This window comes from Triturus cristatus, chromosome 2_1 (assembly GCF_964204655.1).
Source record: "Triturus cristatus chromosome 2_1, aTriCri1.1, whole genome shotgun sequence".
NCBI classification, from domain to species: Eukaryota; Metazoa; Chordata; class Amphibia; order Caudata; family Salamandridae; genus Triturus; species Triturus cristatus.
The window spans coordinates 87,543,337-87,560,418 of record NC_140581.1 but is presented as its reverse complement, the minus strand read 5'-3'; the positions used below and the strand labels follow the sequence as shown (position 1 = coordinate 87,560,418).

Here is a 17,082-nt window from a genome sequence, read left to right as displayed (position 1 = left end):
ATGTTATAAACTTCAAACTTTATGTGCAATAAAAATAAAATATAGAGCAAAATGTATTTTAAGTAATTGCCTTCTTACCCTGAAAATACCAAGCCCTCTGTCCCTCATCTCTGTTAATTTCTGGTTTCTTTGTGTTTCTCTGCAGCTTGACGCTCTTTGCTACTGTATGTGAGAAGACTGTGCTGAAGCGAGTTCTTAAAGAGCTGTGGAGAGTGGTGATGAACACCATGGAGAAGATGATTGTGTTGCCACCCCTTACAGATCAAACGGTAAACAAATTAATTGAATGATACCCTTTCTTCCTCTCAAATAGTAGAGAACCTCATATCAACCCGTACAGTGAGATTACAGAGCGTATGTGATAAGAGATCATGCCTTCTTCTCTTTTTTGATTTTATTATATTTAAAGCAGTTGATCATAAAAAAATAAATGTACATAAAAGTAAAAAGTTCAAATCTCAGGTATATCAGTGCAAGAGAGAAGAAAGGAGATGGTCTTTCTGATCGTTACTTCTAACTATGGATTCCTCGCCTTTAGAAATCTGAACGATTTGAACAGCTATGCCCCTGCATGTCAAAGGGAAGCATAAGAAGGCCAATCTGGATTTGTCCCATCCCTGCCACCCTCAACCTGAGAAATTGCGAGGATGTGCTGCTACCCATCCCCTGCCGAGCAGCCCTGCTCGCAAATGATTCTGTTGCACCCCGAGTTTCCTGGTCCATCAGTGACGTCTCAACAGCTTGAGGTCTTTTGGGAGGCCATGTTCTAAATTTTCTGCACACTTCTGGATCCCTCCGGTGTACCTTCTGGCCCCAGGTACTCGAAGAGGCCTCCAGTTGGGTCACGGCGGGCGGGTATGCCCTCAGGCCATCTGTGCCTCTTGAACCTGCCAGGTATCTGCTCCGATGTCTGAGATAACTTTCTACCTGGTGCAAAAACCCATTCTTGTTCTTTTGACAACAATGCTGGAGGAAGACCCCGTTCCTATAGGGCTATCAGATTACAAACCAAAATTATCTCGACTCTGGCAAAGGTTGTTTCCCGAAGCCACACCAACAGAGCAAACCTGTCTTTGGAGCTGATGATGGGGGTTATTTTCTCCAACACTATGATGATGACAACTTCAATATGGACTTGAAGGCAGCCAGTGGACTGGGCACTTTCCCAAACACTGAACGGTTCTCTTCCTTGGACTGCCAATGGGAGAACATGCTTCTTTTGCGGAGGTAATCTGATGTTCAGCAGAGGTTCTTGATTTGTACCTTCCAGCCATGAAAGTCAAAGCCAACATACTTACAGAGGTTTTGCTACTGAGTACAGGTGGGCGAGACACTAAAATCTCGAGCAAGGCTCGAGCCTGAACCCTGGCTCAGCTTGAGGTCCCGTTGGAACCTCAAACCAGTAATGAGCTGAGCTATCATCTGGCTTCTGCCTGCCTCCGTCCCTGTACCCTTATGCACAAAGACATAAAAACAAAGCATTAACATTTGAGGTAAAAAGGAGAGACAAATGGATTCTCGTTTAGCGACTAATTTGTAGAAAGTGAAACCAGAAAACCCCAAATAATCGCAGCTTCCCCTCTTAAACAAATTTTGTGTGCTTAGGCAAATATTTTATTTTACCAGTCCTCCATTTTCTTCACTATTTCATTTGAAAACACCTTAAAATACATGAGTTCAAAATACCAGCTTTACAAAAACCTATTATGCTTGAGACTATAATGTTGCTCTAGCTTTAAAAATGTGGGCCACATATAGGGTTCACATAACAACTGTCTTCCCTCTCAGTTCACTAATGATACTATCCCCAGGGTGGAGGCAGGGGCAGGAATAGTTAAATAAGTACTTCCCAGTGCAGTGCTATAATGCAAAGTATTAATGTCAAAGCTTCCACATGTAAAAGAAGTGCACTTTTTGGAATTTTGGAGAGATTTTATCATGTTTGTTATATGATTTACATGGCAAGCATTTTCAGGGGTTGGCTCATGCTCAGCTGTAAGAGCCAAGCTAGACCCTTGGATTGGATCTGGCTCGGTTCGCCCTGTTTTTTTGATGGCTCACCCATCTCTGCTACAGAGAAAGAACCTCATTAGAACCCTTACTTCCATTTAATAAAGCCCTGAATGGCACCCTTATGGACATCTAGGTCAAGACCTTTTCCTATCGACCAGACAGGTTATGAGACGTCACAGACTGGCTCCAGGCGACACTGATTTTTTGATGCAGCACCCTATACAAGAATGTTTGGTGGTGTATGCTTCCACCAGTAGGGTGAACCCCAATTCTGTTCCCTCAACTCCTGTCAGAGAATCAAAACTCATTGAGGCATATGGGAAGCGGGTGTTCTCAGCCAGTCTAGCCCTCCAGTCTGTCAGTGCCAGCTGTTTCCTGGGGTGCAAACTATATCTGATATGTTAAGTTAAATTTATAGAGCGCACTGACACCAATGGTTTCCTGGCGCTAAAAGACAGAGGGGAGTCAGGGGGTCAGAGGCGGTAGGGATTAGCAGGGTAAGGGGAAGAGGAAGGTTTTAAGCAGTTTTCTGAAGTGAAGGAGAGAGCTACAAGATTTAATGGGTAGGGGAAGAAGGTTCCAAAATTTGGGGGCGAGGTAGGCAAACCGGCGTCCGCCAAATTTGTTGGTTTTGGTTTTAGGGGCAGCGAGCAGGTTAAGGAGGGCTGAGCGAAGATTGCGCGTTGGGTGGTGAGGGTTGATGAGTCGTCAAAAAAGCAGGACTGGGGCAGTGAAGGGATTTGAACGTAAGGCAGCCCAACTTGAAGGCCGCCCTTTGTTCTATGGGTAGCCAGTGCAGTTTGTATAGCAAAGGTTTGGCCGACTGCCATTTGGGAGTGTTATGGATAAGACGGGCTGCTTGATTCTGTACGACCTGAAGGCGATGCAACAGGGATTTCGGGAGACCGTAGTACAAGGAGTTAGAAAAGTCCAAGCGGGATAGTACCAGGGAGATGACTACCTGGATCAAAGCAGCTAGTGGTAGTAGATGGCTGACTTTGCGGATTTTACAAAGCTGGAACATGCATGAGGAGATCACAGCGCCCATATGAGGTCTGAGGGAAAGTTCGGTGTCAATGGTCACACCTAAGCTTTTTACTGATTTCATAGGGACCGGGGGGAGGACCAAAGTTATTAGGCCAGAACTGCGGGCCCCAATGGGAGGGGCTGTAACCTGGAAGGAGAAGCTCCGTTTTGCCGGAATTTAGTTTTAACTGATTGTAGTCCATCCACTCCTGGATGTGTATCATGGTGGAATGGAAGTTATTTACAGCGTCCGGAAAATCAAGTGGAAAGATGATCTGCAAGTCATCGGCGTAATTATACACTGTGATATCCCAGCTACAGAGCGAACGGATTAAGGGACGGAGGTAGAGGTTGAACAGCAAGGGTGACAAGGCGGAGCCCTGAGGGACCCCATAGGTTGTAGGGGTTTTAGGTGCAGTGTAAGGACCCAAGCGGACGGCTTGTGTTCTGCCGATTAGAAAGGACTGAGTCCAATTAAGGGCCGGACCCTGGATGCCCGCCTGCTCGACACAGTGAAGAAGGATCTTATGATCAACCGTGTCGACCGCGGCGGACAAATCCAGGAGTACAAGGGCCTGGGGGATCCCTGTGTCAGCGTTACGCCTCAGTGTGTCCAGAACTGCTAAGATAACAGCCTCGGTGGAGTGGGCGGGCCTGAAGCCGGATTGATTGGGCTCCAGGTAACAGGAGGTCTCAATGAAGTTGGAAAAGCACCGGGTAACGTGGGCCTCGATTAGTTTGGAAAAGTAAGGTAGAAGCGATATAGGGCGGTAGTTGGAATGTTCCGCCGGGTCCAGACCGGGTTTCTTCAAGAGCGGCACCAAAATGGCCTCTTTGAAGGAATTGGGGACGCAACCGGTGCTGAGGGAGCCATTCAATAGAGGTAAAATGCAGTCCGGTAGTTTGAGGCAGATGTCCCGCAGGATCGAAGGGGGCAGCAGTCGTTGGGAGAGCCTGATTTTACCCAGATTGCGAGATCGGCTAGTGAATTGGAGTTGAGGATGGGAAAGTGAGTGAAAGTAGATGAATTGTTCGACGGGAAGACTGGGGAGAGTATCGGAGGGAGGGGGGGAATGGAGTCCTTGATTTTATTGATTTTCTCGACAAAGAAAAGATTACGGGCATTACAGGTCTCTTGAGTAGGGATCTGACCCGGGAGAGTTCTATCATCTGAGGTGAGTTTGTTCATGATTTTGAAGACCTCCTTTGATTTGTTGTTCGCATAGAGGATTCTGGTAGAAAAATGTTCCGATTTGGCTGAGGAGATTGCGTGTTTGTAATCTCTGCGGGCTGTAGTGTAGAGTAATCTGTCTGGCTCCGAGTAGTTGCGTCTCCATGTCCGTTCCAGCTGATGCACCCTCAGTTTGTGCTTCTTGAGTTCGCCCGAGAACCATCTGTGAGAGTTGTGATGTCTGGTACGGGGGAACTTGGTAAAAGGGGCAAATTGGTCACTAGCCGACATTAACCAGGTACCGATATCACTTTCCAACGTGTCAATCTTGGCGGAGGTGTTAATGGCTGGGCGGGTGTTGGCTAAGGTCGTAAAAAAGCCTTGGGAATCATAGGAGTTCCATTTGAGGGAGAGACCACCAGCCAGCAGGGGGGCGGGAGTACAGCCAGTGACAGTGAGGGTGGAGTCGATTAGATGATGGTCTGACCACACGCAGGGGGACACAGATGGTTGGGGAAGTGCTATGTTTTGGGTCCAGATTTGATCCAGGATGTGGCCCTTGATGTGAGTGGGCGAGGAAATTTGTTGGGTCAGATTAAGGCTACGAAGGGCTTCAAAAAGTGCTGTGGCATGTGGTCCAGCATTGACATCATTAAACCAATAATTGAGGTCGCCAAAGAGAGCTAGCCTGGGATACGAAGTCAGTAGGTCGGAGAGCTGTTCGGTCAGGCCGGTAGCAAAGGACGGCATGGGGTGTGGGGGTCGGTATAGGAGGAGAAGTATTAAGACTCCTGCGTTGGTTTTCAGACTAATAATTAAATTGTCTACTTCCGGGAGGGAAAGGGGGGGAATGGCGGTGAAATTAAGGCGTTTAGATATAATGGCTGCCACCCCACCCCCAGGACGATTGCCGATACGGTCGGCATGAAGAATATAATAGTCTGGGGGGAGGGCTGCCAGAATATCAGGGAGAGAATCTGTGGTCAGCCAGGTTTCTGTGAGTAGAAGTACGTCTGGTTTCTCATTAGATAGAAGGATAAAAATATCAACTTGGTGTTTGGTTAGGGAACGGGTGTTCAGATACAGCACCCGGATAGGGGTATCGTTCCTGACTGATTTAGCGGGGGGCAACAGCCGACGAGAAAGGTGTAAGTCGGGGCGCGCAAGGCCAGCTATAGTGAGGGGTATGAGGATTGCAGATCTCTGAGAGAGTTGGCCGAGTATGTAATAAGTTTGGCGGCGTAGCTGGCGCCTGGGCGCGGACGGGCGCAGACGGGCTTGCCTTGGGCGCGCCTTCGGCGCGCCGGCGGCGCGCTCGCGCAGGCATCGACCTTAAATGGAGAACGTTGAGGAAGCCTAGAGCGCTGACCCCGGAGCAACCAAGATGGCGGCTCCCCTCGCTTCAACAGGTAAAATAACTAAATGTGCAAATTAGCAAACCAATATCATCAATGTGCAAATTCGCAGAAGCAGCAGTCAGAATAAAAATGAATAGAGGCAAGTGACAGCTATTCCAATACCTCGCTAGCCGCGCACTCTCCAGTCACACCCGGCAAGCCTCAGATGTCTTTGAGCGCGCTTGCGCAGGCATCGGCCTTAAATGGAGAACGTTGAGGAAGCCTAGAGCGCTGACCCCGGAGCAACCAAGATGGCGGCTCCCCTCGCTTCAACAAGTAAAATAACTAAATGTGCAAATTAGCAAACCAATATCATCAATGTGCAAATTCGCAGAAGCAGCAGTCAGAATAAAAATGAATAGAGGCAAGTGACAGCTATTGCAATACCTCGCTAGCCGCGCGCTCTCCAGTCACACCCGGCTCAAGCCTCAAGAGACCTCTAGCTGCAGATTCGTTACCTTTTAATGTCCCAGGCGTGAGGCTGGATCCGGAACCTTTTGCTCGAGCAATACCCCTTGCGCGTGCCGTCGGGTGGCTCCATTCAGCTCCACGTGCCTGCGCTGGTAGCGTTACTTATGATGTCGCGGTCACCTCTATAGGCGCCACCAGGCACGCGGACGTCAGTTGTTTCCTTCCCGCGCCAGCTAGGTGCAGATCCGGTAAGCTACCCCTCTGTTGCTTTTTGACAGGCCCTTTTTCAACTTTTGTCGACTTCAAATTTTTTTTCAATTCGTGTGTTAGGATGTGTTTGAGGAAGACAGGGTTTAAGCCGTGAGGTGCTAGTCACCACATGATGTCAGTTACCGACCCCCACCTCATCTGTCTCTGTTGTCTTAAGCGCAACCAAGATTCAAAGTCGTGTCGGTCTGTCAGGCTATGGCTTCGAAGGACTTGTGGGAGCGGGCTATGAAGCTCCTTGCAGCCAGGCAGTCAACACCATCCTTTGAGACTCCACATAGGTCCCGGTCCCAATCAAATAGGAGGAGGTTGTGGCACCACTCCCGGAGACCCAAGTCCTCCTCATTCCACTTGAGGTCTTTGGCACTCTCTGGAAGAGGCACAAGAAGAAGAAGACTTCCAAGCGGACTTCATCTTTTCCTCAACTATCGTCCGTCTGCGAACGAGTTAAGGAGCACCCACGCTCTAGACTCTGTTTTGCAGAGCCGGAGCCAGGATAGACTACACGCCTCCCTCTCTTTCTGGGAGCTGAAGTGACTCCCCACTCAAATTAAAGAATTATATGAGGCTATGAGCTATGTCTTTGAGCGGACCTACCCATCTGGTGAGCTCTGGATTCCCATTCGGTTCTATGCAATTGGCTCCGGCCACGGTGCTGGTGGGGCCTCAGGGATCCGATTCCGGATCGTGGTCAATGCTGGTCGTGCCATCGGACCCGAAGTCGGTGCCTTTGGTGCTGCCGGTGCCAGCCCCATCCTCATATCCAATGACACAGAGTCTGAACGGCGCCACTGGATGCTGATTGAACCCAGGGGTTCTATGTTGTCGCCTGAACAATTTGAGAATCTGTTAGGCTTAGTAGAGGAATGGGAGGGGTCTAGGGACCCTTTGGAACACCAGAATGACTCTGCAAAGCATTTGGACTGGTATGGGGAACTTGGGGAAGCCAGTGGACTGGACGCTTTCCCAGATACTGGCATGCTCTCTCCGCCAACTGTGGCTACGGAGGAGGGGGCATCTTATGCCATGGTGGTTAAAAGGGCAGCCAAGGTCCTTGGACTAGAGCTGCCTTCCGTGCAGGTCAGGACTAATCTCCTGGCCGAAGTGCTTCAGCCTGGGGCTTCCATCTTTGAACCCCCTTTGCCTTTTAATTAAGTACTAACTGATGTCCTTCTAGGCACGTGATCCAAGCCTATCACATGGGCTCCTGTGATTAGGAGAATTGCATGTTATGTTATGTTAAAATTTTATTTCTATAGCGCACGGCTACTCCAGAGGAGTGTCCCGGCGCTTTATCGGGGCAGCTCAGTAAAAAACATAACATCATAAAACAGACAGCGAACAAGAGAAAAAGAAACATCCTAGAGGTTAAAAAGCCAAGTCTTAAGGCTCTTCCTAAACAAAAGGAGATTAGAGGAAGACCGTAGGTCCAAAGGCAAGGAGTTCCATAACTGAGGGGCCCTCAAACTAAAAGAGCGTCCCCCAGTGCGAGCCTTCCTCACTCGAGGAACCACAGCCAAAAACAAAGATTCCGACCGCAGTGATCTAACTGGGCGGTAGAAAGCCAATCTCCGTTGTAGGTACTTTGCTCCGGCGCCAAATAGCGCTTTATGCGCCAAGGTCAGTGCTTTAAACATAATCCGCTTCCAGATGGGCAACCAATGAAGCGATCGCACCAGACCCGAGGCTCTCGCTCGCCTATGGAGACCAAAAATAGCACGGGCCGCGGAGTTCTGCACAACCTGCAACCGCTGAACAAGATAGTCCGGAAGACCTACATAGAGGACGTTCGCATAGTCCAGTCTGGAGCCTATTAAGGCTTGCACAGTGATCTTTCTATGCTCTTCTGTTAGCAGAGGCAGGAACTTCCGGAGCATCTTAAGTATGCCAAAGCAGGTGCCCGCCAGGCCAAGAATATGTGATCTCAGCGACAGATTATTATCAACCTTCAGTCCCAGATTTTTTGCCACATGCGATGCCTGGGCAGAGGGACACATATCTATTGGCCACCAGGCCTGCCAATCAGGGTCAAGAGAGCAGCCGAAGAACAGCACCTCCGTTTTGTTGGAGGTTGCTTTAAGGCTGTTCCGCTGGAACCAGCTGAAGACCATCTCCAGGCAACCCCGGATGTTCTCTCCATCAAAAGCCTGATCTTTCCCACACGTGAAGAGCAATTGAGTATCATCCGCGTAGGATACGATCTGGGCCCCAAAGGACTCCACCAGTGCCGCCAAAGGTGTCATAAAGATGTTGAACAGAGTCGGGCTCAACACAGAACCCTGTGGAACACCGACTCCCAGTGGCGGCATCTCGGCGGAGCTCGGGGAGGCCCAGACCGTTTGTCGGCGGCCCTCGAGAAAAGATGTAAACCAATTGAACACCGTCCCCCTCAGACCGATGTCGTAAAGTCTGGAGAGGAGCACCTCATGGGGGACGGTGTCAGAGGCCGCCGACAGATCCAGCATGACAAGCATGGCCCTTCCTCCAGAATCCAGTGTCTCCCTGATGATCTCTGACACTTCCAGAAGTGCCGTCTCCGTACTTAAGTTAGGGCGGAAGCCGGACTGCGATGGGTGAAACAGGTCATTGGATTCGTGAAAGCTAGAGAGAACGCCATGCACATGCTTCTCCGTGATTTTAGCCAAGGCCGGCAGAAGGGAAATCGGCCTGTAGTTAGCCAAACCTCAGAGTCCAACCCAGGCTTTTTGAGGAGGGGGATCACCATAGCCCTTTTCCAGGGCAGCGGGACCCTCCCCTTCCTCAAAGACAGATTCACCAAAGAGTTGACCAATGGGTTAACCACGGCCGCCATCTTGGCAAAAAATTTGGCTGGACAGGAATCTAATGGCGAACCCGATCTAAGATTGGCCAAAAGAGCTAGGGAGACATCAGCGGAGACAGATGGAAACTCATCAAGAACCGCACCCTGCGTGGACGGTGAAGATAATCCGGCCTTCAAACTAGAACACACTTCCGCAGACCTCACTGGGAAAGAGTCCTGGATAGACTTTATCTTATCCGTGAAAAATTTGGCAAGATCACAGACCCAAAGCTCCGATGGAACACTATGGGACACGTTGGATCTGGGAGCCGTAAACTCCCTCACCACAGTAAAAATCTCTTTACAAGAGTTAGAGGCAGCCTCAATCCTCCTGGCCAGATAATCCTTCTTCTCACGGAGAATATCCTGATGATAGGATTTGATCATTGTCCTGTAAGCCAGTCTGGCCTCCGGATCATAGTGGAGGCGCCATGCCCTCTCCGCCACCTTACAATGGGCACGGGTGGCACACAATGCCTCAGTGAACCACGGAGCTGAAACCCTCTTAGCCGTGTCCCGAGGGGCCATTGCGGGGGCCAGATCATTCAACCTCTCCAGCAGTCACCCCTGCAAGGACTCCACATCCTGCTCTAAATCCCCTGAAAGTGGGCAAGGATGGTCCATAGCGGCCTGAGCCAGCAACTCAGGAGTGACTCTATGCAGAGCCCTTCGAGCAGAGCCATGCTGTCTAGAGGCGCTGTTGGGTAATTTTTCGCTACCCAGTACACAGAATCTGGCCAACCTGTGGTCATGCCACCATCACCCAGCTCCAGGTGACCCAAAGTTCCTCAGCCAACACCCCACCCCCAAAAGCTTGGTTTTTCAGGCTACTACATACCAGGGTGCGTTCCCTTCCGCCCCTCCTTATAATGGAATCCAAGAGGCTGGATTCAGTTGGTAAGATGTTTTCTTCTTCCAGCCTGGCACTGCGGTCAGTGAATACCGCATGCTTATTGGACCGTTTCTCCCACTCCCTTTGGGAGACGGTTGCGCAAGTGCTGCCACAAGTCGCGTAATAGGCCCAGGCTGTGCTCTGTCAGGCAGTTAAGGTCAGGAGAGATGCAGCAAAATTCACCATAAGTGTTGGCCTTAATACGATGGATTCGCTGGGCAGATCGATTTCCACAACAGTGGCCTTGAGGCGCCATGCCTGATTTGGGACATCTGGCTTCTTGGGCGATGTCCAGGCAAATTTAATGGACATACAATTTGATGGAACCCGTCTTTTTGGGGAGAAGGCAGACTCTGCCCTTGTGAGTTTCAAGGACTCTCAAGCTACAGCCAGATCCTTGGGCCTCCTTTCTACACCTCGTGGCCAGTCTAGCTTGCGCCCCTTTCATGGCAATGGAAGGGGTTTCTAGCCACGTCAGCCTTATCCCAGCCACCATCCTGCACAGACTTCCAAAGCTTTGCGGGGACGTGGACGCGGTTCATTCCGACCTAGGAATGGAAGCCAGAAGTCGTCTGCCTCCTTGCCCTCGGCAGCGGGAGCCTCAAGGCACTCGTGGACTGCCTCTGCAAGACCACGCACCTCCAGTTGGCAGAAGAATCCATCATCATCTCCCCTCCTGGAGGTCCATAACATCAAACAAGTGGGTTCCATAGAGAGGGTCCCGGATTCAGAAGTAGGCAGTGGCTGTTATTCCTGCTACTTTCGGATTCCGAAAAAGAACAAAGGGTTGTGTCCAATTTTAGATCTTCAGACCGTCAATCTCTTCCTCTAGGAGAAGTTCAAGATGCTCACTCTAGCTCAGGTCTTGTCTGCCATAGACCAAGAAGACTGATGGTAGCGTTGGACCTGCTGGATGCGTATTTTCACATCCCCATCCTGCCTGACCACAGGCGTTACCTGTGGTTCAAGGTATGCGTCGAGCACTTTCAGTTTACCATGCTCCTCTTTGGCCTTACCAGTACCCCACTCGAGTGTTTACCAAAGTGATGGCGGTGGTCCCAACTCATCTGCGCATGTTGGGGGTGTCAGTCTTGGTGTACCTCGATGACTGGCTGTTGAAGGTATCCTTGCCCCTATTCTCTCCCACCTTCAGACTACAGCAGGCCTCCTGCATTTGCTGGGGTTCTCTAGAAACGAGCCGAATTCGCCCCCTGACTCCTTCTCATACGCTCCCTTTCATCGGAGCTGTTCTGGACACAGCACAGTTTCCGGCCTATCCTCCCAAGCAGCGAGTCCAGGATATTCAGGTTATGATTCCGATGTTTCAGCCTCTATTGGCCTCATAGCCTCCTGTTGGTAAAGCATGCCAGGTGGTCTATGCGGGCTCTGCAGTGCGACCTGAAGTTCCAGTGGTCACAGCATAGAGGAAATCTCACCGATGCGATCTAGATCACGGAAGGAACTGCGAGAGCTCTGCAGTGGTGGTTGTGAGAAGTTGGCCTGATGTATGATGTCACTAGTTCTAGTGTACACCTTATATCAGTCCAAACAACACAACCCTTATGGTGATTGGTTGTAAAGTCAACCTTATAGACCAACTATCCTAGTGGTAGCATGGACAAGAGCAGTCTTAGGCTAAACTCTGAATGGCATGTGAAGCCAGCTGTGATACCATATATAATCCCTTGAATACCAAATGAAAGGACACCACAACAGATATATATATAAAATAAAGTGTATTTATTCTAGTCAAACCCTCAGCACTCTTTATGAGATTCGAGGTAAGTACAACACAGTCTTATTTAAGCATACATTAAGTCACACAGGTAAGTAATACAGTTAGGTCCTAGGGGCCACGCAAACCATATACTAAAGAAGTGGTATAAGGACCACTGTCACGGAAATAGAATAGGCCTAGGCCTAGGGAATCGCTGGGGCTACACTACACTACCAACAGTGAGGAAGTGGGAGGCCCACGGGATTCAGGTGAAGAGTGGAAACACTCACGCGTAATGCGTAAAAGTCAATAGAATCACTAGCAGTTAGAAATAAGCAGTTTTAGGACACTTCTGGTATAGCTAGAAAGTCGAGACTCGGAAACTAGACCCTAGGATAGTCAATACCCTTGTGAGCACCGAAGTACCCAAGTTACCTAGCCCACGAGCTGCGGGTGCATAGGTGTGAACTTGCGTCGGGTTTCGTCGTGGACTTCTATGGATGCCTGAAGGAAAGTTGCTGACAGGCAGTCAGTGAAGAGTGTCCGGTGGATCCCAAGGCTGGGATCAAGAAGAGAGGATACCTGCAAGCAGAAGGGACAGAGTCTGGGTCACTAGCCAGTGACCACGTGGAACCAGGAAGGAACCAGGCGATGTCGTGAAGATTGCAGGTGAAGAGGTGAAGCTTGTCGCAGCAGCCACGGGTACCAGGAGACGTCGAGGACGACCAGGACCAGGAGGCGAGCTGTCCCACGAAGGCTCTTGCTGTCGGCGGCGTCGAAGTCGAACTAGGACTCACCAAGCCTTGGCAAGCGGAACCCACGAAAAATGGAGGACTTGCTTCTGGTGCAGACCAGGAAGGTCTGGGGTGCTTCTCTTTTGCAGAGGAGCGGGAGCCAGTCTGGAGGAGCCAAACCAGCAGTGAAGATTCAAAGGTGTGTCGTCGCAAAGGCCACTAGCCAACGGGCAAGCAACCGGACAGACGCGGCAAGCAGGAAAATGCAGAAGGGCCCCACGCAGGACTCGTGGAGTGTGGGGGGCTGATTGTCGGTGCAGATGGTGCTTGGGGTTGGGGCTTCTCAATCCCCGGTGCACAACTTCGAGGGTACCTCAGAAGCTGCGCTGGAAGATACTCGCCACTTTTCCCAGGTAGCCGGTCCCACGTCTCTCGTCGCCTCCACGAATCTCAGCTCGGCTGTGGATGTGGATCAGGGTCGGAGAAGTCTCGAAGTCAAGGCTCTGGTCGGGCTCTGCAGTCGGTCCCTCGTAGAACTTCAGCAAAGCAAAGGGTAAGTCTCTTGATGGTGCCTGTTTGCACAGGGTAGCCACTCCTTGGCCACAAGGGAGATTCTACAGTCTTCTTCTTTCGTCGAATGTCGAAGGTCCAGAGTTTCTGTTCAAGTTGCAGGTTCAGGATAATCTAATCTCCTGGGGCCCAGCTACCACACTTATACTAATCTGGGGGGCTGGGTTGCCTGCTAGGTCACGCCTTATGGGTGGGACCTGGGAGGGGGGTGGTTACACCCCCTTCCCTTTGTCCAGTTTCGCGCCAGGACTGGGGCTGGAGTGCCCCAGCACCGGTTTGAACTGGACTGTGCATGGGACACCTTGTGTGCCCCAGGCAGTGTCTCGTTTCTTTCATCCCTCCCTGCCCCAATACACTAAGGCCTGTCTGGGGTGGTGCTCGCACCTCCCAAGGCAGGAAACCTATTGTCCAAGCCTCCCGTGCCGGGATCACTCCCAGCAGCAGGAGGTCAGACTTGTGTCGTGGCAGCAGCATCCATTTTGTGATGCTGGGGCTCTGGTTAACCTTAACCGGGTAAGTAGGTTTCAACATGTCTTCTCCCTCTTGAAGGGAGGGATAATATCCTCATCCCCAGAAATGGGATGGGGGTATTATTCCAAAGTGTTAGACACCTTACACGACATGTTTTGATAAAGCCAAACCATAGTTACCATAACCGTTTAAGATTATAAGGCACTTATGGTAGGCTATATCATAGAACAGCTATAAGGACTTGGTTCCGAAAGCTGCAGACAGGCTCAGCTCCGGCTAGAGCACCATCTCACATGTTACCAAGCACTCTGCCTCCAGGATTGTTAAGGCCTGCTATAGGAGTGGCTGATAGGTACACATGTGTCGATATAAAAGGTAGGTATAGGAATACTACACCTAATGTGAGAAGTTGGCCTGATGTATGATGTCACTAGTTCTAGTGTACACCTTATATCAGTCCAAATACCCTTATGGTGATTGGTTGTAAAGTCAACCTTATAGACCAGCTATCCTAGTGGTAGCATGGACAAGAGCAGTCTTAGGCTAAACTCTGAATGGCATGTGAAGCCAGCTCTGATACCATATATAATCCCTTGAATACCAAATGAAAGGACACCACAACAGATATATATATAAAATAAAGTGTATTTATTCTAGTCAAACCCTCAGCACTCTTTATGAGATTAGAGGTAAGTACAACACAGTCTTATTTAAGCATCATTAAGTCACACAGGTAAGTAATACAGTTAGGCCCTAGGGGCCACGCAAACCATATACTAAGTAAGTGGTATAAGGACCACTGTCACGGAATTAGGATAGGCCTAGGCCTAGGGAATCGCTGGGGCTACACTACACTAGCAACAGTGAGGAAGTGGGAGGTCCACGGGATTCAGGTGCAGAGTGGAAACACTCACGCGTAATGCGTATAGTCGATAGAAATAGTACAGTTTAGATATAAACAGTTTAAGGATACTTCTGAAGCAGCTAGAGAGTCGAGACTCGGAAACTAGACCTTAGGATAGTCACTACCCTTGTGAGCACCGAAGTACCCAAGTTACCTAGCCCACGGGCTGCGGGTGCATAGGTGTGAACTTGCGTCGGGTTTCGTCGTGGACTTCTATGGATGCCTGAAGGAAAGTTGCTGACAGGCAGTCAGTGAAGAGTGTCCGGTGGATCCCAAGGCTGGGATCAAGAAGAGAGGAGACCTGCAAGCAGAAGGGACAGAGTCAAGGTCACTAGCCAGTGACCACGTGGAACCAGGAAGGAACCAGGCGATGTCGTGAAGATTGCAGGTGAAGGTGAAGCTTGTCGCTGCAGCCACGAGGACCAGGGAACGTCGAGGACGACCAGGACCAGGAGGCGAGCTGTCCCACGAAGGCTCTTGCTGTCGGCGGCGTCGAAGTTGGACTAGGACTCACCAAGCCTTGGCAAGCGGAACCCACGAAGAACGGAGGACTTGCTTCTGGTGCAGACCAGGAAGGTCTGGGGTGCTTCTCTTTTTCAAAGAAGCAGGAGCCAGTCTGGAGGAGCCAAACCAGTGGTGAAGATTTCAGGATGCGTCGTCACAAAGGCCACTAGCCAGCGGGCAAGCAACCGGACATACGCGGCAAGCAGGAAAATGCAGAAGGGCACCACGCAGGACTCGTGGAGTGTGGGGGGCTGATCTTCGGTGCAGATGGTGCTTGGGATTGGGGCTTCTCAATCCCCGGTGCACAACTTCGAGGGTGCCTCAGAAGCTGCGCTTGAAAATACTAGCCACTTTTCCCAGGTAGCCGGTCCCACGTCTCTCGTCGCCTCCACGGATCTCAGCACGGCTGTGGATGTGGATCAGGGTCGGAGAAGTCTGGAAGTCAAGGCTCTGGTCGGGCTCTGCAGTTGGTCCCTCGTAGAACTTTAGCAAAGCAAAGGGTAGTCTCTTGATGGTGCCTGTTTGCACAGGGTAGCCACTCCTTGGCCACAAGGGAGATTCTTCAGTCTTCTTCTTTCGTCGAATGTCGAAGGTCCAGAGTTTCTGTTCAAGTTGCAGGTTCAGGATAATCTAATCTCCTGGGGTCCAGCTACCACTCTTATACTAATCTGGGGGGCTGGGTTACCTGCTAGGTCACGCCTTATGGGTGGGACCTGGGAGCGGGGTGGTTACACCCCCTTCCCTTTGTCCAGTTTCGCGCCAGGACTGGGGCTGGAGTGCCCCAGCACCGGTTTGAACTGGACTATGCACGGGACACCTTGTGTGCCCCAGGCATGTCTCATTCTTTTCATCCCTCCCTGCCCCAATACACTAAGGCCTGTCTGGGGTGGTGCTCGCACCTCCCAAGGCAGGAAACCTATTGTCCAAGCCTCCCTTGCCGGGATCACTCCCAGCAGCAGGAGGTCAGACTCGTGTCTGTGGCAGCAGCATCCATTTTGTGATGCTGGGGCTCTGGTTAACTTTAACCGGGTAAGTAGGTTACAACATGCCTTCTCCCTCTAGAAGGGAGGGATAATATCCTCATCCCCAGAAATGGGATGGGGGTATTATTCCAAAGTGTTAGACACCTTACACGACATGTTTTGATAAAGCCAAACCATAGTTACCATAACCGTTTAAGATTATAAGGCACTTTAAGAGTATATGGTAGGCTATATCATAGAACAGCTATAAGGACATGGTTCCGAAAGCTGCAGACAGGGTCAGCTCATGCTAGAGCACCATCTCACATGTTACCAAGCACTCTGCCTCCAGGATTGTTAAGGCCTGCCATAGGAGTGGCTGATAGGTACACATGTGTCTATATGTAAGTTAGGTATAGGAATACTACACCTAAGCAAGGAGTGATTACACAACCTTGCCCCAGCTGAGTGATCAGCCAGTTGTGTCATAATGGAAGGACAGGCCAGGGGTGGCACAATACGTGCTGCAGCCCCTGGTAGGCCTAGGATACACCTATGCCCTGGGTACCTAAGGTACACTGTACAGGGGCCAATAAGGTGATCCTATCCAAATGGGTTATGCACCGAAAGTACATAGTATCAATTTAGAGAGAGAACAGCAGGGCTGTGGGTCTGGTTAGCAGGCCCACAGCCACATCTAAGTCGAAAACCAGTAAAGCAAAAGCAAAAAGTGGGGGTGAACATAGAAAGCAGACCCTACTCTCCTACACAACCCCCCCCCCCAAACTTAGGGACATTAAACTAACCTTGACCAGTTGAGTCTTCATGTTCTAAGTGGAAATATCTGGAGAGTCCATCTGCATTGGCATGGTCAGTCCCAGGTCTATGTTCCACTGTGAAGTCCATCCCCTGAAGGGAAATGGACCACCTAAGAAGTTTGGGATTTTCACCCTTCATCTGATTTAGCCACAAGAGGGGCTTATGGTCTGTCTGAATCTTGAAGTGGGTGCCTAACAAGTATGGCCTCAGCTTCTTAGGGCCCAAACCACAGCAAAGGCCTCCCTCTCAATCGCTGACCAACGTTTCTCTCTAGGGGTCAGCCTTCTACTTATAAAAGCAATGGGCTGGTCTTGACCATCTACGTTCAGTTGTGAAAGAACAGCTCCCACACCTAACTCAGAAGCATCTGTCTGGACAATGAACTCTTTGGAGTAGTCTGGAC

The 17,082-nt window shown here is 50.4% G+C and overlaps 1 protein-coding gene across 5 annotated transcripts in view; it reads left to right on the top strand.

The window, feature by feature from the left end:
* The window catches only part of UNC13B (unc-13 homolog B), a 2,660,654-nt gene that overhangs the window by 2,454,835 nt on the left and 188,737 nt on the right, over positions 1–17,082 (top strand). For all 5 annotated transcript variants that reach the window (XM_085628130.1, XM_085628129.1, XM_085628128.1 and 2 more), the window contains one exon: positions 146–269. In XM_085628130.1, the coding sequence (XP_085484256.1) occupies positions 146–269 (124 nt within the window). The remainder of the gene's footprint in view (positions 1–145; positions 270–17,082) is intronic.